The 27,649-nt window shown below is 48.9% G+C and overlaps 1 protein-coding gene across 1 annotated transcript; it reads right to left on the bottom strand.

Moving 5' to 3' along the window:
• LOC137309341 (RNA-binding region-containing protein 3-like) lies at nt 1–27,649 on the bottom strand (the record flags this gene model as incomplete). Its single annotated transcript, XM_067977599.1, has 9 exons — nt 27,577–27,649; nt 26,215–26,377; nt 20,746–20,793; nt 18,433–18,551; nt 11,558–11,647; nt 6,930–7,041; nt 6,104–6,172; nt 4,229–4,365; nt 1–126 (listed from the first exon to the last, which is right to left on the bottom strand). Coding segments are annotated over exons 2-9 (860 nt in total), but the record flags the coding sequence as incomplete, so codon positions are not given.

The raw sequence follows: 27,649 nt of genomic DNA, 5'->3' as shown, positions 1-27,649 counted from the left end.
CTTTGAGTCGGTGCTTTTGGTACATTAATCAGGTCCTTTAATCTGGGCCGTTTTCTGACAGAAACCCGTTTTTTCTTCTGCGTCCGTTTTGGTGGAAGTGAGGCTAGTCCCATCAAGCGTACCATTCTTCAGAGGAAAAGAAAACGTTTTTAGTCTTAAGATATTTCCCCAAATCACCACCTATCCCTTTGGTGTCAGCCGTGGCTCAGTGGGCAGCACTCTCGCCTCTGAATCAGAAGTTCATGGGTTCAAATCCTACTCCACAGACATGAGCTCAAAATCCAGGCTGACACTCCCAGTGCAGTACTGAGGGAGTACTGTCGAGGTGCCGTCTTTCGGATGAGACGTTAAACCGTAGCCCCGTCTGCCCTCTCAGATGGATGTAAAAGATCCCACAGCCACTCTTTCGAAGAGGAGCAGGGGCGTTCTCCCCAGTGTTCTGGCCACTATTTATCCCTCAATCAACATCAAACTAAGTCAAAACTGCGTGGGATCTTGCTGTGCACAAATTGGCTGCCATGTCGCCTACATTACAACAACGAGTACATTTCAAACAGTACATCATTGGCTGTGAAGCATTTTGTGACGTTCTAAGTGTAATAAATTGGATGGCCAGGTGGTGAAGGATAGAATAATAGAGCCTGGTCTTCAGTTGCTTCCAAGCCTTTATTCACAGAGGTCCACATTACCCACCGTGCACCCCCTAGATAAGCTCTCATATAAATGAATACGAGAGCCCCCCCAATTGATACTAGTGAGAAGGAGGAATTAAAGGAAATTAGTATTAGTAAAAAAAAGTGCTGGAGAAATTAATGGGACTGAAAGCCGATAAATCCCCAGGGTCTGATAATCTGCATCCCAGAGTATTAAAAGAGGTAGCCATGGAAATGGTGGATGCATTAGTTGTCATTTTCCAAAATTCTATAGATCATGGAACAGCTCCTGCAGATTGGAGGGTGGAAAATGTAACCCCATTATTTAAAAAAAGGAGGGAGAGAAAGCAGGGAACTACAGACCGGTTAGCCTAACATCAGTAGTAGGGAAAATGCTAGAGTCTATTATAAAGAATTCTCTACCACAGAAGGCTGTGGAGGCCAAGTCACTGAATATATTTAAGAAGCAGCTAGATAGATTTCTAGACACAAAAGGCATCAAGGGGTATGGGGAGAGAGCGGGAATATGGTATTGAGATAGAGGATCAGCCATGATCACATTGAATGGCGGAGCAGGCTCGAAGGGCCGAATGGCCTACTCCTGCTCCTATTTTCTATGTTTCTATGATATGCACCACCTGAATACAATTAACACTAATTGATATAAATCATATGGATACAACTAACACTGAGGTTGTGAAAAATGCTATATAAATGCAAGTCTGTCTTTCTTTCACCAACTGAAGCAACCATATGGTGCTACGAACACGTGTCGGAACATTAATCAGAGGGTCCTTGAACTAGCAGTGGGGAACGTGAGCAGTTTCTGAGCTGATCGTGGTGAGAAAAACAACAGATTGTAGACACATAGAATCAGAATGTTCCAGCACTGAAACAGGGCATCGGGCCCACCAAATCTGACCCATGAGCCACCTACTCTAATCCCTCTCCTGCTTAGAATCAGAGAATCATACAGCAGAGAAGGCCGCCATTCGGCCCATCGTGCCTGTGTCGGCTCTTTGAAAGAGCTATCCAATTAATCCCACTCCCCCTGCTCTTTCCCCCATCGCCCTGCAAACTTTTCCCCTTCAAGTATTTATCCAATTCCCTTTTGAAAGTTATTATTGAATCTGCTTCCACCGCCCTTTCAGGCAGCGCATTCCAGATCAGAACAACTCGCCGTGTAAAAAAAAACTCATCTCTCCTCTGGTTCTTTTGCCAATTACCTTAAATCTGTGCCCTCTGGTTACCGACCCTCCTGCCAGTGGAAACAGTTTCTCCCTCTCTACTCCTCAAAACCCCTCAATTTTGAACACCTCTATTAAATCTCCCCTGAACCTTCCCTGCTCTAAGGAGAGCAATCCCAGCTTCTCCAGTCTCCATTTAACGGAAGTTCCTCATCTCTGGTACCATTCTAGTAAATCTCCTCTGCGCCCTCTCCAAGGCCTTGACATCCTTTCACTCGGAGGGTTGTGAATCTTTGGAATTCTCTATCCCAGAGGGCTGTGAATGCTGAGTCGTTGAGTACATTCAAGGCTGATAGATGGATTTTTGGACTCTAGGGGAATCAAGGGACATGGGGATCGGGCGGGAAAGTGGAGTTGAGGTGGAAGATCAGCCATGATCTGATTGAATGGCGGAGCAGGCTCGAGGAGCCGTATGACCTACTCCTGCTCCTAATTCTTGTGTTCTAAAGTGTGGTGTCCAGAATTGGCCACAATACTCTAGCTGGGGCTTAACCAGTGATTTATAAATGTTTACTGTAATTTCCTAGCTTTGCTTACGCCTCATATCCTGGAATATTTATCCTTTTAAGAGAATTGGATTGTTTCTTGAAAAGAGTTTAAGGACTCTTCCTCAACAATGGTTTGTGGCAGAGTAAACTCCACATTCTCACAACCCTCAGTGTAAAGAATTTTTCTCTACCTATCCCTTTAATTCTTATTGTAATTACCTTAAAATGTCTGCCATGTCCCATCTTGATAACCAATGGACGCAGTCCATCATATACATCTCAGTATCCTAACTCGCACCAAGTCCTGTTCACCCATCACCCCTGGGCCCGCTGTCCCACACCGGCTCCCGGTCCAGCAATGTCTCAATTTTAAATCCCTCCATGGCCTCGCCCCTCCCCATCTCTGTAACATCCTCCAGCCTTACAACCCTCCGAGATCTCTGTGCTCCTCCAATTCTTGCTTCTTGTACATCCCAGATTTTCTTCACTCCACCAATGGCTTTAAGCTGCCTCGGCCCGAAGGCCTGGAATTCCCTTCCTAAACCTTCCTTTGCATCTCTCTCCCTCTCTCCTCCTTTAAGATGCTCCTTAAAACCTACCTCTTTGACCAACCTGACCTAATATCTCCTCAAGTGGCTCAGTGTCATATTTTGTTTAATAACGTTCCTGTGAAGTGCCTTGGGTCGTTTTACTACATTAAAAGCGCTATATAAATGCAAGCTGTTGTTGTTGTAACTCTTCATAATCTTGAAGACCTCTATTGGATCACTCAATAATTTTCTCATCGTTGGTGAAAACTTATAACCGTAACCTCTTTATCCCTGGTGCCATCCCAGAATCTACTCTCATTACTCAGGAACAAACATGGAAAGTTGTTGTTGGGGGAGAGGGGGTGGAAAAGTGAATGGTAACAGGTCACGAAGGAGGCAAAAAAGACAAACCATGGCTGGATGATGAGATGGGATGGTCAAGTACGACTGGAGCAGCTCATCTGCACAGGGACCGGGAAAGCATGGGACCCGAACGGAGAAGAGGAAGAGTAAATTCACAAATTCTCGTGCAGTTCCTCCATTTCTGGCCTCTTATGGAATCTTATAGCACAGAAGGAGGCCATTCGTCCCATCGTGCCTGTACTGGCTCTTTGAAAGAGTCCCATTCCCCCTGCTCTTTCCCCGTAGCCCTGCAAATTTTTCCCTTTCAAGTATTTATCCAATTCCCTTTTGAAAGTTATTACTGAATCTGCTTCCACCGCCCTTTCAGGCAGCGCATTCCAGATCAGAACAACTCGCTGCGTAAAAAAAAATTCTCCTCATCTCCCCTCTGGTTCTTTTGCCAATTACTTTAAATCTGTGTCCTCTGGTTACCGACCCTCCTGCCACTGGCAACAGTTCCTCCTTATTTACTCCATCAAAACCCTTCATGAATTTGAACACCTCGATTAAATCTCCCCTTAACCTCCTCTGCTCTAAGGAGAGTTTTGTTGAGAGTTTGGATTGGAGCCCTGTTCCTAGGCCTCTGTTTGCCTCGGAGCTGCACGGCAGTGGCTGGGATCACCCGCATTTATGCGACCTCCCCACTCCCTCCAGCCCACCAACGGCGGCCGTACCTTCAGCTGTCTAAGCCCTAACGCTCGGGAAATCCCTCCCTAAACCTCTCCCTCCTCCCTTACGACACCCCTTAAAACCTCTGACCAAACTTTGTCGTCAGCTGGCCTAATGTCTCCTTCTTTGGCTCGATGTCGGTTTTTTTTTTTGTCTGATTGCGTTCCCGTGAAGTGCCCTGGTACGTTTCACCAGGTTAAAGGCGCTACATAAATGCAACTTCTTGTCGTTTTACCCACCTCTCTTTGTCCTCTTCACTCCCACTTTCGTACTCTGATTCTTCCTCACTCGAGACGTCCATCTCTTCCTCTGGCAGAGGGGGCTCCTCGGGAGGTAACGGAGGCATGGGCGGTGGAGCAGGAAAGTATTCCTCGTACTAGCAGAGATAGTTTAAGAATTCATCACGTTAGCGACGGAACGAAAACTAGCTCAAAATATTTTTTTAAAAAAACTTTATGACCTCAACCACTGCACCCGGCACTTCCGGGGATGGGAAGCTGGCGCTTCGAGAGAGGGGGGGGGGGGGGGGGGGAGGGGGGGAGAAACTCCCTACAACCGACGGGTGGGTCAGTGCACCTGGTGTCCACCTGCCCTTTATCTTCCACCTCACTCACTCCCGGGACACTGGGGCCTGCTCTGCTTTGCCGGATTCTCCAACCTTCCCTCCCCTCTCTGCCATTCGCACGTCTTCTGGGCCTCTTATTAGGTCTTTTATTTCTCTCCTTACATCTTTCCCGGCCATCACTTCTGCCATTTAATAATCTCCTGTTCTCCATTTAATGGGGATGCATTTTGAGCGCCCTTTGCCAGGCGTGACGGGGCGGTAAAGGTCTGCAAACGGGGTCGGAAGCCTTACCGCCCCCCCGGTTAACTCCCGCAGGCGCCATTTTGAAAGGGGCCTACCCCCCCAGGTGTCCAAAGCGCCCGCCTGATTCAGACGACAGGCCCCTTCTAATATGGAAATCATGATGTAAAAATAAGACCCGGATCGCCACTGATCGGGAGTCTGCGCCGTGCTCACTCTGAGCAATTCCACAGGCCATGGAAACGATGAGGCCCGGGCAAAGGAAAGTGTTGAATAATTACTGCGCAAGGGTGTTCCTCCGGGGCCCACGAAAATAATCTCGATCGCGATCACGCCCTCTCTCCCTCCCCCACCGTGACGTACCTTGCTGGCGGCCACACCGGCCCAATCTTGATCCAGGCGAGCTGAACCGGGACTCCCGTTTGGCTCCCCCGCAGCTCGCCTGGCGAATTTAAACGAGACAGGGGCTTCAAAATCCTGGAGGAGCGAGAGGGAGGGGCCTCTCTCGTCGCCCCCACCACCCCCGCCACCCCGGAACGGACACCCGACCAACACGCTCCCCAGATCAGTCCCCCAAAATCAAACTCAACCCCAATCACTTTGCAGCTCACTTTTTTCTTTTCCTGTGCACCTGCGGTCATTTGTTCCCCACCTCCCTTCATCTGTAACATCCCACGGTTCTGACGAAAGGGCCATTGAGCAGAAACGTTGACCTGACCTCTGCTTCTCTCCCCGCAGACGCTGCCTGACCTGCTGAGGGCTCCCAGCATTTTCTGCTTTTATTTCCAAAACTTTTCCTACTGCTTTTGCAACAAAAATAAAAAATACCCTGGACTCAAAACGTGGGGCTCAACTCCCCAGTCTCAGCAGACGGAATCATACAGCACCAGAAGGAGGCCATTCGGCCCACAGTGCCTGTGCTGGCTCTTTGAAAGAGCTGTCCAATTACTCCCACTCCCCCTGCTCTTTCCCCATAGCCCTGTAAATTTTTTCCCCCTTCAAGTATTTATCCAATTCCCTTTTGAAAGTTATTATTGAATCTGCTTCCACCGCCCTTTCAGGCAGTGCATTCCAGATCAGATCAACTCGCTGTGTAAAAAAAAATTCTCATCTCGCCTCTGGTTCTTTTGCCAATTATCTTAAAGCTGTGTCCTCTGGTTATCGACCGTCCTGCCACAGTTTCTCCACATCTACTCTATCAAAACCCCTTCAATAACCTTGCACACTCTGCAGATGCTTCGAATTCTCCGCATATTGTTATTTTCACTCCACTCATACGTAGAAAATGACTCTAAATCAAGCAGATTACCATCGGAGGGCGGGTAGTGATGGGTCCGAACGGAGCAGGCAAATTCATTTTGTTCATCAGATGCAGGACCTGTAAGTAAAATTGCAAGATGTTCAGTACTATAAGAACGCAAGCCACTGACTCTAAAGGAAGAACTTGCATTTTTACAGCACCTTTCATGACCTCAGGACATCCCAAAACGCTTCACAGCCAATGAAGGACTTTTTTTGAAGTGTAGTCACCGTTGTGATGTAGGAAACGCGGCAGCCCAATTTCCGCACAGCAAGATCCCACAAACAGCAATGTGATAGTGACCAGATAATCTGTTTTTTCAGTGATGTTGGTTGAGGGATAGGCGGAGAGAAGATGTCTCCACTTGTGGGGGAGACCAAAACTAGGGGCCATAAATATAAGGTAGTCACTAATAAATCCAATAGGGAATTCAGGAGAAACTTCTTTACCCAGAGAGTGGTGAGAATGTGGAACTTGTTACCACAAGGAGAGGTTGAGGTGAATAGTGTAGATGCATTTAAGGAGAAGCTAGATAAACACATGAGGGAGAAAGGAATAGAAGGATATGCTGATAGGGTGAGATGAAGAGGGGAGGGAGGAGGCTCGTGTGCAGCATGAACACCGGTGTAGACCTGTTGGGCCGAATGGCCTGTTTTTGTGCTGTTAAATTGTATGTAATTCTATGAAAAACAAGACTGAACAAACTTTGATCCCCTTTCAAAACACTAGACTTTGTAAAGTGCACTTCTCAACTTAAGAATTCAACTAAACCAAAATGCTAAAGACTTCCTTGCATTGAAATGTTAAAAAAACATTTATAAACCGATTACTTTACCTGCACATAAAACTTGGGCACACTTGCCATGGCGTTTGCAATATTGGCCAGAATCACGCTGGTGGGCGGTGGATACAGGTATTTCAGGCACGGATTCACGGGAAAGGTCAGCCTGCAAAACAAAACGGGACAAATCCCCCGCCCCAAGGCAGAACTGAGCATCGCACAGCTTCGTAACGACAGACCTGCCAAAAACTACACCCAGATATTAAACAAGCCCATGGCAACAAGGAAGCTGACCGATAAGCCATTTCTTGGAGTAGTGAATAGGACCAGGTGTAATTCAGCCTGTTTTAATTGTCATTTAGAAAGGCACGGGTTAATCAAGGACAGTCAGCACGGATTTGTTAAGGGAAGGTCGTGTCTGACTAACTTGATTAAATTTTTTTGAGGCGATAACAAGGAGGGTCGATGAGGGTAGCTCGTTTGATGTGGTCTACATGGATTTTGGCAAGGCTTTTGACAAGATCCCACATGGCAGATGGGATCCAAGGGAAAGTGGCAAATTGGATCCAAAATTGGCTCAGCGGCAGGAAGCAAAGGGTAATGGTCGACGGGTGTTTTTGTGATGGAAGGCTCTATTCAGTGGGGTTACGCAGGGCTCAGTACTAGGTCTCTTGCTTTTTGTGGTCTACATCAATGATTTAGACTTAACTGTATGGGGCATGATTAAGAAGTTTGCAGATGATACAAAAATTGGCCTTGTGGTTGATAGCGAAGAAAGCTGTAGACTGCAGGAAGATATCAATGGACTGGTCAGGTGGGCAGAAAAGTGGCAAATGGAATTCAATCCGGAGAAGTGTGATGTAATGCATTTGGAGAGGGCAAACAAGGCAAGGGAATGCACAGTAAACGGTAGGATACTGAGACATGTAGAAGAACAGAGGGACCTTGGAGTGCATGTCCACAGATCCCTGAAGGTAGCAGGACAGGTAGATAAGGTGGTTAATAAGGCATACGGGACACTTTCCTTTATTAGCAATGGCACAGAATATAAGAGCAGGAGGCTATGCTAGAACTGTATAAAACACCAGTTGGGCCACAGCTTGAGTATTGTGAACAGTTCTGGTCACCACATTACAGGAAAGATGTGATTGCACTAGAGAGGGTACAGAGGAGATTTACGAGGATGTTGCCAGGGGTGGAGAATTTTAGCTATGAGGGAAGATTGGACAGGCTTGGGTTGTTTTCATTGGAACAGAGAAGAGGTGATTTATTTGAGGTGTACAAAATTTTGAGGGGCCTAGATAGAGTGGCTAGGAAGGACCTATTTCCCTTAGCAGAGGGATCAGTGATCAGGGGGCATAGATTTAAAGTAATTGGTAGAAGGATTAGAGGGGAGCTGACGAGGGTGGTAGAGGCAGAAACCCTCAACTCATTGGATATGCACTTGAAGTGCCGTAACCTACAGGGCTACGGGCCAAGTGCTGGAAATTGGGATTAAGATGGATAGTTCTTTTTCGGCCGGCACGGACACGATGGGCCGAATGGCCTCCTTCTGTGCCGTAACTTTCTATGATTCTATGATAACCACCCATACATTAGGTCCTTGTTTTTATTCATTCCCTTTATAAAATCCAAGGCCCACATTTATAATGGAAACTGCCTATGTAAACTGGTCATGCTGTACTACCCCATCCCGCCAATGGCGGCGCTGCAGGGTGACAAGCTTACAACAGCAACAACTTGCATTTATATAGTGCCTTTAATGTAGTAAAACGTCCCAGGGCGCTTCACAGGAGTGTAACCGGACAAAATTTGACACTGGGCCACATAAGGAGATATTAGGGCAGGCTTGGTCAACGAGATCGGTTTTAAGGAACGTCTTAAAGGTGGAGAGAGAGGTAGGGAGGAGGAAAGGTTTAGGGAGGGAATTCCAGAGCAGTTTACATAGGCAATTCAATTATAAATGTGGACATTGGAATTTAGTGGGCAAAGGTGTAAGTTTAATATATTAAGTTTAGATAGAAGATTTTGCGGGATAGACTGTGGCACTGTAACCATTCGAGTTTTAAATTTGCCATTATGCTTTGGCTAGTTTGATATACATTGCCTTAGTGTAGAGTGTATGTGATACATTGTACGGTAAATCGTGATGACGAGCACGCTTTGCCAAGTGTCTGGGGTTGTTAACTACTCTGGGGACTGATTTCACGTTGCGGGCACAATCCTGGGCGTATGTTCGTCCTCGATGTCAGTGCATGTTGAGTTTGGAACGTACGAACAGGAGGAGGTAATTTACGCCCCTCGGGCCTGCTCCGCCGTTCGATCAGATCACGGCTGATCTGTACCTCAACCCCATTTACCCACTTATGCTCCATATTTCGAAAAACCCTCACCCAACAAAAATCTATCGCTCTCAGTCTAGAGAGCTCCAATTGACCCACAGCCCTTTTTTTTTTTTGGGGGGGGGGGGGGGGGAGCAGGGGGGAGTTTTCCAGATTCCCACTCCACTTTGTGTGAAGAAATGCTTCCTGACATCACCCCTGAACGGCCGAGCTCTAATTTTAAGATTACGCCTCCTTGGTTCTGGACTCTCCCCCACCAGAGGAAATAGTTTCTCTCTATCTACCCTATTGCATCCTTTAATCATTTTAAACACTTTAATTCAATCACCCCTTAATCCTCTATACTCGATAGCCTAGTTTATGCAACCTGATCTTTCAATTTAACCCTTTAAGCCCTGGTAGTTGTGCCAGCCCAAGTTTTGACAGGTACCCGGCCTGGATGGATGCAGCATCAATCCAAGGGTTGCTGTGCAAAGGCCAGAACATTTGCCTGAGGAAGGAGAAAATCTCCGAAAGCTTGTGAATTTAAAATAAAATTGCTGGACTATAACTTGGTGTTGTAAAATTGTTTACAATTGTCAACCCCAGTCCATCACCGGCATCTCCACATCAGAATCCAAAGACATTTCCCCCGGTGCAGCCTCACGGTGATAACTTTTTTTAAAAAAAAAACCTGTTTTCTGAAATCTGATAAAATTGCAGCAAGCCAAAAGGATTGCCTTACCCAATGACAGAAACTGTATTAAAATAAATCCTACACCATCATATCAATCGCATGAAACACAATTTGAAAGAGCTGTCCAATTAGTCCAACCTGCTCTAACCTCACATCAAAGAGCCAGCACAGGAACGATGGGCTGAACGGCCTCCTTCTGTGCTGTATGATTCCATGACTTGATGTCACACCGACGAAGCACAGATCACAGGAGCGTGGGAGGGTTACAGGGATAGTAAACCCCTGAGATCAGCAATAAATCAGCATTAGAGGTGGAAATATGAAAAGAAAGAAATTGCATTTATATAGCACCTTGCACGACCTCGGGACGTCCCAAAGCTCCTTACAGCCAATGAAGTGTGTTCACTGTTGTAATGCAGGAAACGTGACAGATAAGTTGCGCACCGCAAGTTCCCACAATGTGATAATGACCAGATAATCTGTTTTTTTTTAGTGATGTTGGTTGAGGGATAAATTTTGGCCCAGGACACAGGGAGAACTGGCCTGCTGCTCTTTGAAATAGTGCAACGGGATCTTTTACGTCCACCTGAGGGGGCAGACGGGGCCTTGGTTTAACGGCTCATCTGAAAGATGGCTCCCCACCGACAGTGCAGCACTCCTTCAGTACCGCCCCTCCGACAGTGCAGCGCTCCCTCTGTACCGCCCCTCCGACAGTGCAGCGCTCCCTCGGTACTGACCCTCCGACAGTGCGGCACTCCCTCAGCACTGACCCTCCGACAGTGCAGCACTCCCTCGGTACTGACCCTCCGACAGTGCGGCACTCCCTCAGTACTGACCCTCCGACAGTGCAGCGTTCCCTCAGTACTGACCCTCCGACAGTGCAGCGCTCTCTCAGTACTGCCCCTCCGACAGTGCAGCGCTCTCTCAGTACTGCCCCTCCGACAGTGCAGCACTCCCTCAGTACTGCCCCTCCGACAGTGCAGCACTCCCTCAGCACTGACCCTCCGACAGTGCAGCGTTCCCTCAGTACTGACCCTCCGACAGTGCAGCGCTCCCTCAGTAATGACCCTCCGACAGTGCAGCGCTCCCTCAGTACTGACCCTCCGACAGTGCAGCGTTCCCTCAGTACTGACCCTCCGACAGTGCAGCACTCCCTCAGTACTGACCCTCCGACAGTGCAGCACTCCCTCAGTACTGACCCTCCGACAGTGCAGCACTCCCTCAGTACTGACCCTCCGACAGTGCAGCACTCCCTCAGTACTGACCCTCCGACAGTGCGGCACTCCCTCAGTACTGACCCTCCGACAGTGCAGCGCTCCCTCAGTACTGACCCTCCGACAGTGCAGCACTCCCTCAGTACTGACCCTCCGACAGTGCAGCACTCCCTCAGTACTGACCCTCCGACAGTGCAGCACTCCCTCAGTACCGCCCCTCCGACAGTGCGGCACTCCCTCGGTACCGCACTGGGAGTATCAGCCTAGATTATGGGCTCAAGTCTCTGGAGTGGGACTTGAACCCACGACCTTCTGACCCAGAGGTGAGAGTGCTGCCCACTGAGCTACGGCTGACACCTAAAATCTGATCTTGCTGTTAGCGGAGAATTGAGTGAACATCACCGTTGGACCAGTTCCAGGTGGCCCACGGTTTCAAGTCGTGCTACTAACCCGAGGCTCGGTGCGATCCCATTTTCGATAACTGGAACTCTTGGTTTCAGAACCCGCTTCTCGTCTTTGCTGCTCAAAGTCTTATCCGCACTACAAACACAAGCAGATTAAAAAAAAATTAGGGGGAAAAAAGAAATGGAGGAAGACCTGCCATTTTATAAAGCACCGCGTCACAACACGTGGAAACAGAGGAGAGTTTTTCCACACACGAGTTTCAAGGGCAGTGTCTGCGAACACCGCAGCCAATTTGTGCACAGCAAGATCCCATAAACAGTAATGAAATGAATGGCCGGATAATCTGTTTTATTTTTTGACGGTGTCATTGGAAAGAAGAACGTGGGCCAGACACCGAGGACGGCCGGCTTCTTGGGATCCTGAACGTCTACTTTGATGGACAGACAGACCCTGGTTTATTATCTTGCACACAGGACGACACCTGAGATAAATACAGCGCTCCCTTAATACGACACGTGAGTGCCCACTGAGGTGACGAGCCTAATATTTGACTTAAGTTATTGAAACAGAAACAAATTAAAATACACAAAGATCTACAAAACCAGGAAAGAAAAAAACATTTAGAATAGAAATTACCCACGTCAATTTTGATGTCAAAACTCAAGTTCTTCCAGGCAAGTTCCAGAATTTTCTAAAGGAGACTCGGCTTTATTCGGAGATGTGCAATTAACAGAACACAAGTCAAGAAAAACTGTTTCTTTCTAGTTGGTTAAATGTGCTTAAACTGCACAGAAACCGTGGGTAAATTTGACTTTCTGTTAGGTGTCAGCCGTGTCTCAGTGGGTAACACTCTAGCCTCGGAGTCAGAAGGTTGTGGGTTCAAGTCCCACTCCAGGATTAATTAATAATGTCCTAGTTAAGGATCCCCTTGGAACGAGCGACCACAACATGGCTGAATTCCATATCCAATTAGAGGGTGAGAAGGTTGATTCTCAAACAAGCGTACTGAGCTTGAATAAAGGAGACTATGATGGTATGAGAGCGGAATTGATTAAAGTGGACTGGGAAAATAGATTAAAGGGTAAGACGGTACATGAGCAGTGGTGTTCATTTAAGGAGTTATTTTACAACTTTCAAAATAAATATATTCCACTGAGGAAAAAAGGGTGTAAAAGAAATTACAGCCATCCGTGGCGAAGTAAAGAAATCAAGGATAGTATCCGACTAAAAACAAGGACATATAAGGTAGCCAAACTTAGTGGGAGGATAGAAGATTGGGAATTCTTCAAAAGACAGCAAAAAGTAACTAAAGGATTGATTAAGAAAGGGAAGTTAGATTATGAAAAGAAATTAGCAAAAAATATAAAAACAGATAGCAAGAGTTTCTATAGTTATATAAAAAGAAAAAGGGTGGCTAAGGTAAACGTAGGTCCCTTAGAGGATGAGACCGGGAAATTAATGGTGGGAAACATGGAGATGGCAAAAATGCTGAACAAATATTTTGTTTCAGTCTTCACAGTAGAGGACACTAAGAATATCCCAACACTGGACAAACAGGGGACTCTACGGGGGGAGGAGCTAAATACGATTAAAATCACTCAGGAGATGGTACTCAGTAAAATAATGGGACTCAAAGCGGATAAATCCCCTGGACCTGATGGCTTCCATCCTAGGGTCTTGAGGGAAGTGGCAGTAGGGATTGTGGATGCTTTGGTGATAGTTTTCCAAAATTCCCTGGACTCAGGAGAGGTCCCGGCAGATTGGAAAACTGCCAATGTAACACCGTTATTTAAAAAGGGTAGTAGGCAGAAGGCTGGAAATTATAGGCCAGTTAGCTTAACATCTGTGGTGGGTAAAATTTTGGAGTCTATTATTAAGGAGACAGTAACGGAACATTCAGATAAGCATAATTTAATAGGACAAAGTCAGCATGGCTTTATGAAGGGGAAGTCATGTCTGACAAATTTGCTTGAGTTCTTTGAGGATATAACGTACAGGGTGGACATAGTGTATTTAGACTTCCAGAAGGCATTCGACAAGGTGCCACATAAAAGATTATTACTTAAGATAAAAAAATCACGGGATTGGGGGTAATATTCTGGCATGGGTGGAGGATTGGTTATCGAACAGGAAGCAGAGAGTTGGGATAAATGGTTCATTTTCGGACTGGCAACCAGTAACCAGTGGTGTTCCACAGGGGTCGGTGCTGGGTCCCCAACTCTTTACAATCTATATTAACGATTTGGAGGAGGGGACCGAGTGCAACATATCAAAATTTGCAGATGATACAAAGATGGGAGGGAAAGTAGAGAGTGAGGAGGACATAAAAAACCTGCAAGGGGATATAGACAGGCTGGGTGAGTGGGCGGAGATTTGGCAGATGCAATATAATATTGGAAAATGTGAGGTTATGCACTTTGGCAGGAAAAATCAGAGAGCAAGTTATTTTCTTAATGGCGAGAGACTGGAAAGTACTGCAGTACAAAGGGATCTGGGGGTCCTAGTGCAAGAAAATCAAAAAGTTGGTATGCAGGTGCAGCAGGTGATCAAGAAAGCCAACGGAATGTTGGCTTTTATTGCTAGGGGGATAGAATATAAAAACAGCGAGGTATTGCTGCAGTTATATCGGGTATTGGTGAGACCGCACCTGGAATACTGCATCCAGTTTTGGTGTCCATACTTAAGAAAAGACATACTTGCTCTTGAGGCAGTACAAAGAAGGTTCACTCGGTTAATCCCGGGGATGAGGGGGTGGACATATGAGGAGAGGTTGAGTAGATTGGGACTCTACTCATTGGAGTTCAGAAGAATGAGAGGCGATCTTATTGAAACATATAAGATTGTGAAGGGGCTTGATCGGGTGGATGCAGTAAGGATGTTCCCAAAGATGGGTGAAACTAGAACTAGGGGGCATAATCTTAGAATAAGGGGCTGCTCTTTCAAAACTGAGATGAGGAGAAACTTCTTCACTCAGAGGGTGGTAGGTCTGTGGAATTTGCTGCCCCAGGAAGCTGTGGAAGCTACATCATTAGATAAATTTAAAACAGAAATAGACAGTTTCCTAGAAGTAAAGGGAATTAGGGGTTATGGGGAGCGGGCAGGAAATTGGACATGAAGCTGAGTTCGGATCGGTCAATGCCCTGTGGGTGGCGGAGAGGGCCCAGGGGCTGTGAGGCCGGGTCCTGCTCCTACTTCTTGTGTTCTTTAGATTTGTGGTTGGGATCAGATCAGCCATGATCTTATTGAATGGCGGAGCAGGCTCGAGGGGCCGATTGGCCTACTCCTGCTCCAATTTCTTATGTTCTTATGTTCCAGGGACTTCAGCACATAATCCAGGCTGACATTCCCAGTGCAGTATTGAGGGAGCGCTGCACTGTCAGAGGTGCTGTACTTTGGAGGAGATGTTAAACTGAGGCCCCGTCTCAGGTGGATGTAACAGCGCTTTACAGCCAATTAAATACTTCTGAAGTGTAGTCGCTGTTGTAATGTAGGAAACATGGCAGCCAATTTGCGCACAGCAAGATCCCACAAACAGCATTGTGATAAATGAAGAGATAATCTATTTTTAGTGATGTGGGAGAAGTCCCCAGCTCATCTTCGAAATAGTGGCCATGGGGTCTTTAACTTCCACCTGGGAGGGTAGTCGGGGCCTCGGTTTAATGTCTTATCTGCATCTCCGTCAGTGCAGCGCTCCCTCAGTACTGACCCTCCGACAGTGCAGCGCTGCCTCAGTACTGACCCTCCGACAGTGCAACACTCCCTCAGTACTGACCCTCCGACAGTGCAGCGCTGCCTCAGTACTGACCCTCCGACAGTGCAGCACTGCCTCAGTACTGACCCTCCGACAGTGCAGCACTCCCTCAGTACTGACCCTCCGACAGTGCAGCACTCCCTCAGTACTGACCCTCCGACAGTGCAGCACTGCCTCAGTACTGACCCTCCGACAGTGCAGCACTCCCTCAGTACTGCCCCTCCGACAGTGCAGCACTCCCTCAGTACTGCCCCTCCGACAGTGCAGCGCTCCCTCAGTACTGCCCCTCCGACAGTGCAGCACTCCCTCAGTACTGACCCTCCGACAGTGCAGCACTCCCTCAGTACTGCCCCTCCGACAGTGCAGCGCTCCCTCAGTACTGCCCCTCCGACAGTGCAGCACTCCCTCAGTACTGCCCCTCCGACAGTGCAGCGCTCCCTCAGTACTGCACTGGGAGTGTCAGCCTGGATTTTGTGCTCAGGTCTCTGGAGTGGGACTTGAACCCACGACCTTCTGACTCAGAGGTGAGAGAATGACCCACTGAGCCACAGTTGATACCTGGCTGATACGGGGGATCTATCGTAGTAATGTCTCAGATCTGACATGTAAGTATGTCACGATTGTGTCTTAACATTTTTTTAAAAAATCAAAGTTGTGACAAAACATTTGACCATTTATAATAATTCACTATCTGTCTGATGACAAAGGAACTTGTACAAATGTGCAGCCTCCCAACCGCAGTGAATGTAACAGAATCCCATCTCAGCACATCTGTTCAGCTGTTTAATAGACAGTCTGTGGCCCAAACATGACCTCCTGAAACCCTTCTTTTATTAATCATTTATTTTTTGGTTGGAACATTCCTACATTTTGCGCTTATTAGCCCCTTTAACAGAGTAAAACGGCCCAAGGCGCTTCACAGGAGAGTAAATCAGACAATATTTGACACCGAGCCACATAAGGAGATATTAGGACAGGAGACCAAAAGCTTGGTCAAAGAGGTGGGTTTTAAGGAGGGTCTTAAAGGAGGAGAGAGAAGGGGAGAGGGGGAGAGGTTTAGGGAGGGAATTCCAGAGCTTAGGGCCTCGGCAGCTGAAGGCACGGCCGATGTTGCAGCAAATAGAGTGGGGGATGGACAAGAGGCCAGAATTGGAGGAACGCAGAGATCTCAGAGGGTTGTAGGAGGTTACAGAGATAGGGAGGGGTGTCGGGCTGGAGGGGTGTAGGGCTGGAGGGGGTTACAGAGATAGGGAGGGGTGTCGGGCTGGAGGGGGTTACAGAGATAGGGAGGGGTGTCGGGCTGGAGGAGGTTACAGAGATAGGGAGGGGTGTTGGGCTGGAGGAGGTTACAGAGATAGGGAGGGGTGTAGGGCTGGAGGAGGTTACAGAGATGGGGAGGGGTGTCGGGCTGGAGGGGGTTACAGAGATAGGGAGGGGTGTAGGGCTGGAGGGGGTTACAGAGATAGGGAGGGGTGTTGGGCTGGAGGGGGTTACAGAGATAGGGAGGGGTGTAGGGCTGGAGGAGGTTACAGAGATCGGGAGGGGTGTCGGGCTGGAGGGGTGTAGGGCTGGAGGGGGTTACAGAGATAGGGAGGGTTGTCGGGCTGGAGGAGGTTACAGAGATAGGGAGGGGTGTAGGGCTGGAGGAGGTTACAGAGATAGGGAGGGGTGTAGGGCTGGAGGGGGTTACAGAGATAGGGAGGGGTGTAGGGCTGGAGGAGGTTACAGAGATGGGGAGGGGTGTGGGGCTGAAGGAGGTTACAGAGATAGGGAGGGGTGTTGGGCTGGAGGGGGTTACAGAGATAGGGAGGGGTGTTGGGCTGGAGGGGGTTACAGAGATGGGGAGAGTTGTCGGGCTGGAGGGGGTTACAGAGATGGGGAGGGGTGTTGGGCTGGAGGGGGTTACAGAGATGGGGAGGGGTGTAGGGCTGGAGGGGGTTACAGAGATAGGGAGGGGTGTAGGGCTGGAGGGGGTTACAGAGATAGGGAGGGGTGTTGGGCTGGAGGAGGTTACAGAGATAGGGAGGGGTGTTGGGCTGGAGGGGGTTACAGAGATGGGGAGGGGTGTAGGGCTGGAGGGGGTTACAGAGATAGGGAGGGGTGTAGGGCTGGAGGGGGTTACAGAGATAGGGAGGGGTGTGGGGCTGAAGGAGGTTACAGAGATAGGGAGGGGTGTTGGGCTGGAGGAGGTTACAGAGATAGAGAGGGGTGTTGGGCTGGAGGGGGTTACAGAGATGGGGAGGGGTGTAGGGCTGGAGGGGGTTACAGAGATAGGGAGGGGTGTCGGGCTGGAGGAGGTTACAGAGATAAGGTGAGGGAGGGAGGGATGGTGAGGGCCTGGGGCACAGAACTCTTTCAGGCACTGAGGTGAGGGACAGATTGCACAGCAAGGTGACGGAGTGAAGCTCTCCCCCTCGCTCTGCTCCAACCTCAGACCACCCTTTGCTGCCCTCCTGTGGAAACAGAGTGAGACTGCCAAATCATATCTAATTGGAAAGAGTTTGCGTGCTGCCGTCCCACTAGGAATTCGATAAAAGAACGAACTTGCATTTATATAGCGCTTTTCATGACCTCGCACGCGTCCCAAAGTGGTTTACAGCCAGTGAAATACTTTTTAAAGTGTGGTCACTGTTGTAATGTCGGAAACAGGGCAGCCGATTTGCGCACAGCAAGATCCCACAAACAGAAATGTGATAATGACCAGATAATCTGGTTTAGTGATGTTGGTTGAGGGATAAACATTGGCCAGGACACCGGGGAGGACTCCCCCTGCTCCTCTTCGAAATAGTGGCCGTGGGATCTTTCGCCTCCGCCCGACGGCGCAGCGCTCCCTCGGCGCGGCCCCTCCCTCGGCGCTGTACTGGGAGTGTCGGCCTGGATTATGTGCTCAAGTCTCTGGAGTAGGACTTGAACCCACGACCTTCTGACTCAGAGGCGAGAACGCTGCCCACTGGGCCACGGCTGACACCCGATTAAGAGCCCGTCTCATGTCAGGGTAGGAAGGAGCCCCTCACAGCCAGAGGCCCAATATCTGAGCTGGGGTGCATTTGAGCCCAGATCTCAAGAGGTGAAAGGCCAGCATCTAACCCACTCACACCCGTCCCCGGTACACTGCACACCACAGCTGTCAGTCGGCAGATACTGAAATGATTGATTACGAAGTACGTACAGTTTGCTTTTGTCGGAGAATAGCGGTTGGTCCAGAAGTTCTACATGCTCCTGCTCCTTCGCAAACTCCACCACCAAAGTGTGGCCCAGGCATCTTAACTGGTGCAACCTGGTCAGAGCCTGAAAATAGCACATTACAGAGTAACTCAACACTGCATTCACTCCCTCGAGTCAGACTACAGACACAACACGCAAAGAGTGGCCGTTTCTCTGTTTAGTTCTATGACCAAGGGGACTGAAAGGTTCACGTCAACAACAACTTGCATTTATATAGCGCCTTTAACGTCCCAGGGTGCTTCACAGGAGCGTAAATCAGACAAAATCTGACACCGAGTCACACAAGGGGACATTAGGACAGGTGACCAAAAGCTTGGTCAAAGAGGTAGGTTTTAAGGAGCATCTTAAAGGAGGAGAGAGAGGGGGAGAGGTTTAGGGAGGGAATTCCAGAGCTCGGGGCCTCGGCAGCTGAAGGCACGGCCGCCAATGGTGGGGCGGAGGAAATGGGGGATGTGCAAGAGGCCAGGAGTCGTTTGAAGAGACCTCTCTGATTTGGTGACTTGCAAATTACAACGTTCAACCATAAAGGGAATTAGTCTCTAAATAACCCTCGACCTTGGACTATCGGTCAGCAGTTTACCTGACAGCTGGAAGGGTAGGAGATGTGTCCAAAGTGACAAATACATCGAATCCTTGATTGTTACAGTACAGAAACAGGCCATTTGGCCCATCGAGTCTGTTGCTGGCACTCTTCACATGTCACCATATCTAATCTCGCTTTAATATTCCTCGTTTAAATCAACTGTCTGGAATCATAAGGCAAAATACGGCGAATGCTGGAAATCTGAAATAAAAACAGAGAATATCGTTAACACTCAGCAGGTCAGGTAGTGGAGAGAGAAACAGGGTTAATGTTTCAGGTCAATGACGTACCAGATCTGATGAAAGGTCATCGAGCTGAAACTCTAACCATGTTTCTCTCTCTACAGATGCCGCCTGACCTGCTGAGTGTTTGCAGCATTTTCTGTTTTTATCTAGAATCATAGAATGTCACAGCACAGAAGGAGGCCATTCGGCCCATCGAGCCTGTGCTGGCTCTTTGAAAGAGCTATCCAATTAGTCCCATTCCCCCTGCTCTTTCCCCATAGCCCTACAAATTTTTTCCCCTTCAAGTATTTATTCAATTCCCTTTTGAAATTTATTATTGAATCTGCTTCCACCGCCCTTTCAGGCAGCGCATTCCAGATCAGAACAACTCGCCGCGTAAAAATAACATTCTCATCTCCCCTCTTTTTCTTTTGCCAATTTCCTAGAATCTGCGTCCTCTGGTTACCGACCCTCCTGCCACTGGAAACAGTTTCTTCCTTACTCACCATCAAAAACCCCTTCATGATTTTGAACGCCTCTATTAAATCTCCCCTTAACCTTCTCTGCTCTAAGGAGAACAATCCCAGCTTCTCCAGTCTCCCTTCTCAAGGCATTGCCTCCTGATCGGGGATTGGCTCACGAGTGCGCTCTGGTACCACAGTCGGGTCGGCCTCCTCCCTGTGTGCGCGAGCAGGCACCGAGCGGCTTCACATCCTGTCCCCGGCCAGTGCCCACGGCTGCGGATTTTGTTTTTACTATTCATTCTGGGGATGTGGGCATCGCTGGCAAGGCCGGCTTTTATTGCCCATCCCGAGTTGCCCCTTGAGAAGGCAGCGGTGGGCCTATTTCTTTCACGTCCACCCGAGGCTTCAGTTTAAAGACTCATCCGAAAGACGGCCCCTCCGACAGTGCAGCGCTCAGTCAGGACTGCGCTGGGAGTGTCAGCTTAGATTATGTGCCCAAGTTTCTGGAGCGGGACTTGAACCCAGGACCTGCTGACTCAGAGGCGAGAGTGCTACCCACTGAGCCACGGCTGACATCTATATTAGATACAAGGTAACGCTCCCTCACATTTTCCCCAATAACGCATCTCAGTCCCAAAGGCAGAAGAGTTCTACGCCTCCCCACCACAGCACCAGTGTGTTAATCTTCTGATTGAAATGACTAAATCAAGGTCAGCCTTGTGCTAGGGGCCCCATTCCCACATAAACTGGATTGAGACCGGCCAAACTCATTTCACATTGAACCCTTGATGCCAGCGCGAGAGAGACACCTCACCTCATCATTTTGTTCTTTGTGTCCTTCTCATTTACTGAGACAATTGGAACTGTGGAAGGATTAACACTCGAATATAGCCACATTCCTACCGATAGAGATCGTAACAGGCCATTCCTGAACCATCTCAAACTCGAGCTCCCGGTAAGCACACAGTGTTTAACGTATGGCCTACCTTTGCTGCTGCCTGGGCAGATGAAAAAGTAGCAAAAGCTGTACGTTTCTGCAAAAGAAAAACATTGTCAAATGATCGGTGTTCTGAAAATAGAATGTTTTTCTTGCTACTTAAATCAGGAATATCATTACCTCACCCCCCAAAGGATCTGTCTAGACACAACCCCGAACCAGGACAGAGCGTGTCAGTGCATGTAATCACCAGTCCAGTCCGAACCCGTGTCAGTATATGCTAGCCCATTCCAAAACAGTGTCTGCATATGCTAGCCCATTCCAAAACCGTGTCTGTATATGCTAGCCCATTCCAAAACAGTGTCTGTATATGCTAGCCCATTCCAAAACAGTGTCTGTATATGGTAGCCCATTCCAAAACCGTGTCTGTATATGTTAGCCCATTCCAAAACCGTGTCAGTATATGGTAGCCCATTCCAAAACCGTGTCTGTATATGCTAGCCCATTCCAAAACCGTGTCTGTATATGCTAGCCCATTCCAAAACAGTGTCAGTATATGGTAGCCCATTCCAAAACAGTGTCTGTATATGCTAGCCCATTCCAAAACAGTGTCAGTATATGCTAGCCCATTCCAAAACAGTGTCTGCATATGCTAGCCCATTCCAAAACAGTGTCTGTATATGCTAGCCCATTCCAAAACAGTGTCTGCATATGCTAGCCCATTCCAAAACAGTGTCTGTATATGCTAGCCCATTCCAAAACCGTGTCTGTATATGCTAGCCCATTCCAAAACAGTGTCAGTATATGGTAGCCCATTCCAAAACTGTCTGTATATGCTAGCCCATTCCTAACCCGTGTCTGTATATGCTAGCCCATTCCAAAACCGTGTCAGTATATGGTAGCCCATTCCAAAACAATGTCTGTATATGCTAGCCCATTCCTAACCCGTGTCTGTATATGCTAGCCCATTCCAAAACCGTGTCAGTATATGGTAGCCCATTCCAAAACAGTGTCTGTATATGCTAGCCCATTCCTAACCCGTGTCTGTATATGCTAGCCCATTCAAAAACCGTGTCAGTATATGGTAGCCCATTCCAAAACAGTGTCTGTATATGCTAGCCCATTCCTAACCCGTGTCTGTATATGCTAGCCCATTCCAAAACCGTGTCAGTATATGGTAGCCCATTCCAAAACAGTGTCTGTATATGCTAGCCCATTCCAAAACCGTGTCAGTATATGCTAGCCCATTCCAAAACCGTGTCTGTATATGCTAGCCCATTCCTAACCCGTGTCAGTATATGCTAGCCCATTCCTAACCCGTGTCAGTATATGCTAGCCCATTCCTAACCCGTGTCAGTATATGCTAGCCCATTCCAAAACCGTGTCTGTATATGCTAGCCCATTCCTAACCCGTGTCTGTATATGCTAGCCCATTCCAAAACCGTGTCTGTATATGGTAGCCCATTCCTAACCCGTGTCTGTATATGCTAGCCCATTCCAAAACAGTGTCAGTATATGCTAGCCCATTCCAAAACCGTGTCTGTATATGCTAGCCCATTCCAAAACAGTGTCAGTATATGCTAGCCCATTCCAAAACCGTGTCTGTATATGCTAGCCCATTCCAAAACAGTGTCAGTATATGCTAGCCCATTCCAAAACCGTGTCTGTATATGCTAGCCCATTCCAAAACCGTGTCAGTATATGCTAGCCCATTCCTAACCCGTGTCAGTATATGCTAGCCCATTCCTAACCCGTGTCAGTATATGCTAGCCCATTCCAAAACAGTGTCAGTATATGCTAGCCCATTCCAAAACCGTGTCTGTATATGCTAGCCCATTCCTAACCCGTGTCAGTATATGCTAGCCCATTCCTAACCCGTGTCAGTATATGCTAGCCCATTCCAAAACAGTGTCAGTATATGCTAGCCCATTCCAAAACCGTGCCTGTATATGCTAGCCCATTCCAAAACAGTGTCTGTATATGCTAGCCCATTCCAAAACCGTGTCAGTATATGCTAGCCCATTCCAAAACCGTGTCAGTATATGCTAGCCCATTCTAAAACCGTGTCAGTATATGCTAGCCCATTCCAAAACCGTGTCAGTATATGCTAGCCCATTCCAAAACCGTGTCAGTATATGCTAGCCCATTCCAAAACAGTGTCTGTATATGCTTGCCCATTCCAAAACCATGTCTGTATATGCTAGCCCATTCCAAAACCGTGTCAGTATATGCTAGCCCATTCCAAAACCGTGTCAGTATATGCTAGCCCATTCCAAAACAGTGTCTGTATATGCTTGCCCATTCCAAAACCATGTCTGTATATGCTAGCCCATTCCAAAACCGTGTCAGTATATGCTAGCCCATTCCAAAACCATGTCTGTATATGCTAGCCCATTCCAAAACAGTGTCTGTATATGCTTGCCCATTCCAAAACCATGTCTGTATATGCTAGCCCATTCCAAAACAGTGTCAGTATATGCTAGCCCATTCCTAACCCGTGTCAGTATATGCTAGCCCATTCCTAACCCGTGTCAGTATATGCTAGCCCAGCCCCAATCCGGTTGATCCGTGTCAGTCTATATTAGCCCAGACCTAAGCCATGTCAGTATGTGTTAGCCCAGACCTGAGCCATGTCAGTAGGTTAGCCCAGACCCAAGCCATGTCAGCATGTTAGCCCAGATCTAAGCCATGTCAGTCTATGTTTAGCCCAGACCTGAGCCATGTCAGTCTATGTTAGCCCAGACCAAAGCCATGTCAGCATGTTAGCCCAGATCTAAGCCATGTCAGTCTATGTTAGCCCAGACCTGAGCCATGTCAGTCTATGTTAGCCCAGACCTAAGCCATGTCAGTCTATGTTGGCCCAGACCCAAGCCATGTCAGTGATTTGTGTACATGCACCTCCTAAATCTGATTGCTTCTTCACAATTTCTAGTTTCTCACCATTGAGAAAAAAAACTACTTAAAGTGGATGATTATTTTCAGGTGAAACTCTTACCAAAAAAACGAAGGAAGGACTGACCAAATGGGTGGCAGCAAAAATATTGGGAAAGACTGAACAGTATGGGACTCTTTTCACTGGAAAAGAGAAGACTGAGGGGTGACCTGATAGAGGTCATTAAGATAATGAAAGGGTTGGATAGGGTAGACGTGGAGAAAATGTTTCCACTTGCAGGGGAGGCATCAACATAAGATAGTCACTAATAAATCCAATAACAAATTCAGGAGAAGCTTCTTTACCCAGAGAGTGGTGAGAATGTGGAACTCGCTACCACAAGGAGTAGTTGAGGCAAATAGAATAGATGCATTTAAGGGGACGCTCGATAAACACGAGGGAGAAAGGAATAGAAGGATATGCTGATAGGGTGAGATGAAGTAGGGAGGGCGGAGGCTCATGTGGAGCATAAACACCGGCATGGACCAGATGGGCCGAATGGCCTGCTTCTGTGCTGTAAATTCTATGTAATTCAATGTATTCATAAACTTTCCCCTTTAAACCTTGCTGTTAGAAACTATGAAAACTATCAAAAGCATTTTGTTGGCAGCTGGTTCTGTGCATCAGGACTGCACTGAGCCTGTACCAAGTGCGTTTGCAGCAAACTGGCGTGCCCCTCTCTGATCACAAGATTTATTCATACTCGGCATGTGGGCATCGCTGGCAAGGCCGGCATTTATTGCCCATCCCTAGTTGCCCTGAGAAGGTGGTGCTGGGCCTTCTCCCTGAACCGCTGTTAGCGGGTATCAAGTGAGTGGCCACTTCAGAGGGCAGTTAAGGTGTGGTACTGGGGTCAAAGAAATAACTTGCATTAATACAGTGCCTTTCACGACCTCAGGACGTCCCAAAGCGCTTCACAGCCAATGAAGTACTTTTGTAGTCACTGTTGTAATGCAGAAAACGCAGCAGCCAATTAGGGCACAGCAAGATCCCACAAACAGTAATGTGATAATGACCAGGTGATCTGTGTTATTTTTTTTTTAAAAAGGTGTTGATTGAGGGAAACATACTGGCCAGGACATCGGGGAGAACTCCCCTGCTCTTCTTCAAACTAGTGCCATGGGATCTTTTACATCCACCTGTGGGGGCAGACGGGGCCTCGGTTTAACGTCTCATCCAAAAAGTGGCACCTCTGACAGTGCCGCACTCCCTCGGTACCGACCCTCCGACAGTGCCGCACTCCCTCAGTACTGACCCTCCGACAGTGCCGCACTCCCTCGGTACCGACCCTCCGACAGTGCCGCACTCCCTCAGTACTGCCCCTCCGACAGTGCCGCACTCCCTCGGTACCGACCCTCCGACAGTGCCGCACTCCCTCGGTACCGACCCTCCGACAGTGCCGCACTCCCTCGGTACCGACCCTCCGACAGTGCCACACTCCCTCAGTACTGACCCTCCGACAGTGCAGCACTCCCTCAGTACTGACCCTCCGACAGTGCCGCACTCCCTCAGTACCGACCCTCTGACAGTGCCGCACTCCCTTGGTACCGACCCTCCGACAGTGCAGCACTCCCTCAGTACCGACCCTCCGACAGTGCCACACTCCCTCAGTACCGACCCTCTGACAGTGCCGCACTCCCTTGGTACCGACCCTCCGACAGTGCCACACTCCCTCGGTACCGACCCTCCGACAGTGCCACACTCCCTCGGTACCGACCCTCTGACAGTGCCGCACTCCCTTGGTACCGACCCTCTGACAGTGCCGCACTCCCTTGGTACCGACCCTCTGACAGTGCCGCACTCCCTTGGTACCGACCCTCCGACAGTGCCACACGCCCTCAGTACCGACCCTCTGACAGTGCAGCGCTCCCTCAGTACCGACCCTCCGACAGTGCAGCACTCCCTCAGTACCGACCCTCCGACAGTGCAGCACTCCCTCAGTACTGACCCTCCGACAGTGCAGCGCTCCCCCAGTACTGACCCTCCGACAGTGCAGCACTCCCTCAGTACTGACCCTCCGACAGTGCAGCACTCCCTCAGTACTGACCCTCCGACAGTGCAGCACTCCCTCAGTACTGACCCTCCGACAGTGCAGCACTCCCTCAGTACTGACCCTCCGACAGTGCAGCACTCCCTCAGTATTACACCGGAGTGTCAGCCTGGATTATGTGCTCAATTCTCTGGAGTGGGACTTGAACCCACGACCTTCTGACTGAGAGGCAAGTGTGCTACCCACTGAGCCACGGCTGACACCTAGTATAGGCCCAGACCCAGTAAGGACGGCAGGTTTCCGTCTCTAAAGGGATATTAGTGAACTAGTCGGGTTTTTACGACAGTCATAGTCACTTCTACTGATACCAGCTATTTATTTCCAGGATTTTTTTTTTTAAAAACTGAATTCAAATTCATGGTAGGATTGATGAATTATTAGTCCAGTCCTATGTATTACCAGTCTAGTAACGCAACCACTACACGACCATACCCTAAGGTTTAAAAGAGAGAGACTATACGTTGTTATGAATATGAGTGAGGATGAACAAACAGCACCCTTCTACAGTAGTTAAGCCACTTTTGTTGTGTTCATACCAGTCTTCCTTTGTCTGATAAAACTCGCACTGATAGCGCTCCGAAATATTTCAGTAGCTCCTCCTTCTCGTTCCGCGTTAGCTCAGCGGGAAGATGCCGCACCAGAATCGTCCGGCTGCTCTTGGTCTGAAGGACATTCTCTGTGGCAGCAGCAGCCATCGTACTGAGGATGCAAAAAAAACACAGGGCATCGGTCACCGCAATTACACGGGGCATCGGACACCGGGCGCCGCAATTACACGGGGCATCGGACACCGGGCGCCGCAATTACACGGGGCATCGGACACCGGGCGCCGCAATTACACGGGGCATCGGACACCGGGCGCCGCAATTACACGGGGCATCGGGCGCCACAATTACACGGGGCATCGAGCGCCGCAATTACACGGGGCATCGGGCACCGCAATTACACGGGGCATCGGGCACCGCAATTACACGGGGCATCGGGCACCGCAATTACACGGGGCATCGGGCACCGCAATTACACGGGGCATCGGGCACCGCAATTACACGGGGCATCGGGCACCGGGCGCCGCAATTACACCGGGCATCGGTCACCGGGCGCCGCAATTACACGGGGCATCGGACACCGCAATTACACGGGGCATCGGAAAGGATTCAAAGGTGTGATCAACCTGAATACAGAACTATAATGTGTTAAAATCCCAGAATCATCTGTGTCAATGTAAGTACTATGTGGTTATTACATCTATGATGGCGTGACCGGGAGTTTTCAAGTACCTTATTATAAAGAACTTGAATTTCTACAATGCCTTTCATGAATGCAGCAACTGCCAAAGCACTTTACAGCCAATGAAGTAACACTGAAGGGATTGGTGGAGGGAGGATGTGTTTGTGCCTCCCTCTGTCCCCCCCCCACATCTCCTCTCCTTCCCTCCCTCCTCCATCCATCCCTCCCTCCACATCTCCTCTCCTTCCCTCCCTCCTCCATCCATCCCTCCCTCCACATCTCCTCTCCTTCCCTCCCTCCTCCATCCATCCCTCCCTCCACATCTCCTCTCCTTCCCTCCCTCCTCCATCCATCCCTCCCTCCACATCTCCTCTCCTTCCCTCCCTCCTCCATCCATCCCTCCCTCCACATCTCCTCTCCTTCCTTCCCTCCCTCCTCCATCCCTCCCTCCACTCTCCTCTCCTTCCCTCCCTCCACATCTCCTCTCCTTCCTTCCCTCCCTCCACTCTCCTCCCTCCCTCCTTCCACACTCTCTCTCTCCCTCCTTCCACACTCTCTCTCTCCCTCCCTCACATCCTCTCTCCCTCCTCCCTCATTCTCCTCATTCTCCTCTCCCTCCTCCCTCATTCTCCTCTCCCCCTCCTTAGGTTCTCCCTGATTCCCTCACTCACCGGAAGCGGATCCGCGGAGCTCTGCTCCAGTGCGCGCGTGCGCCTTACGTCCCGCTGGAGGCGCTCGGATGAG

The sequence above is a fragment of the Heptranchias perlo genome, unplaced genomic scaffold, assembly GCF_035084215.1.
Source record: "Heptranchias perlo isolate sHepPer1 unplaced genomic scaffold, sHepPer1.hap1 HAP1_SCAFFOLD_1620, whole genome shotgun sequence".
Lineage (NCBI taxonomy): Eukaryota > Metazoa > Chordata > Chondrichthyes > Hexanchiformes > Hexanchidae > Heptranchias > Heptranchias perlo.
The sequence above is the reverse complement of the archived record's forward strand: the minus strand, read 5'-3'. Positions and strand labels throughout refer to the sequence as shown.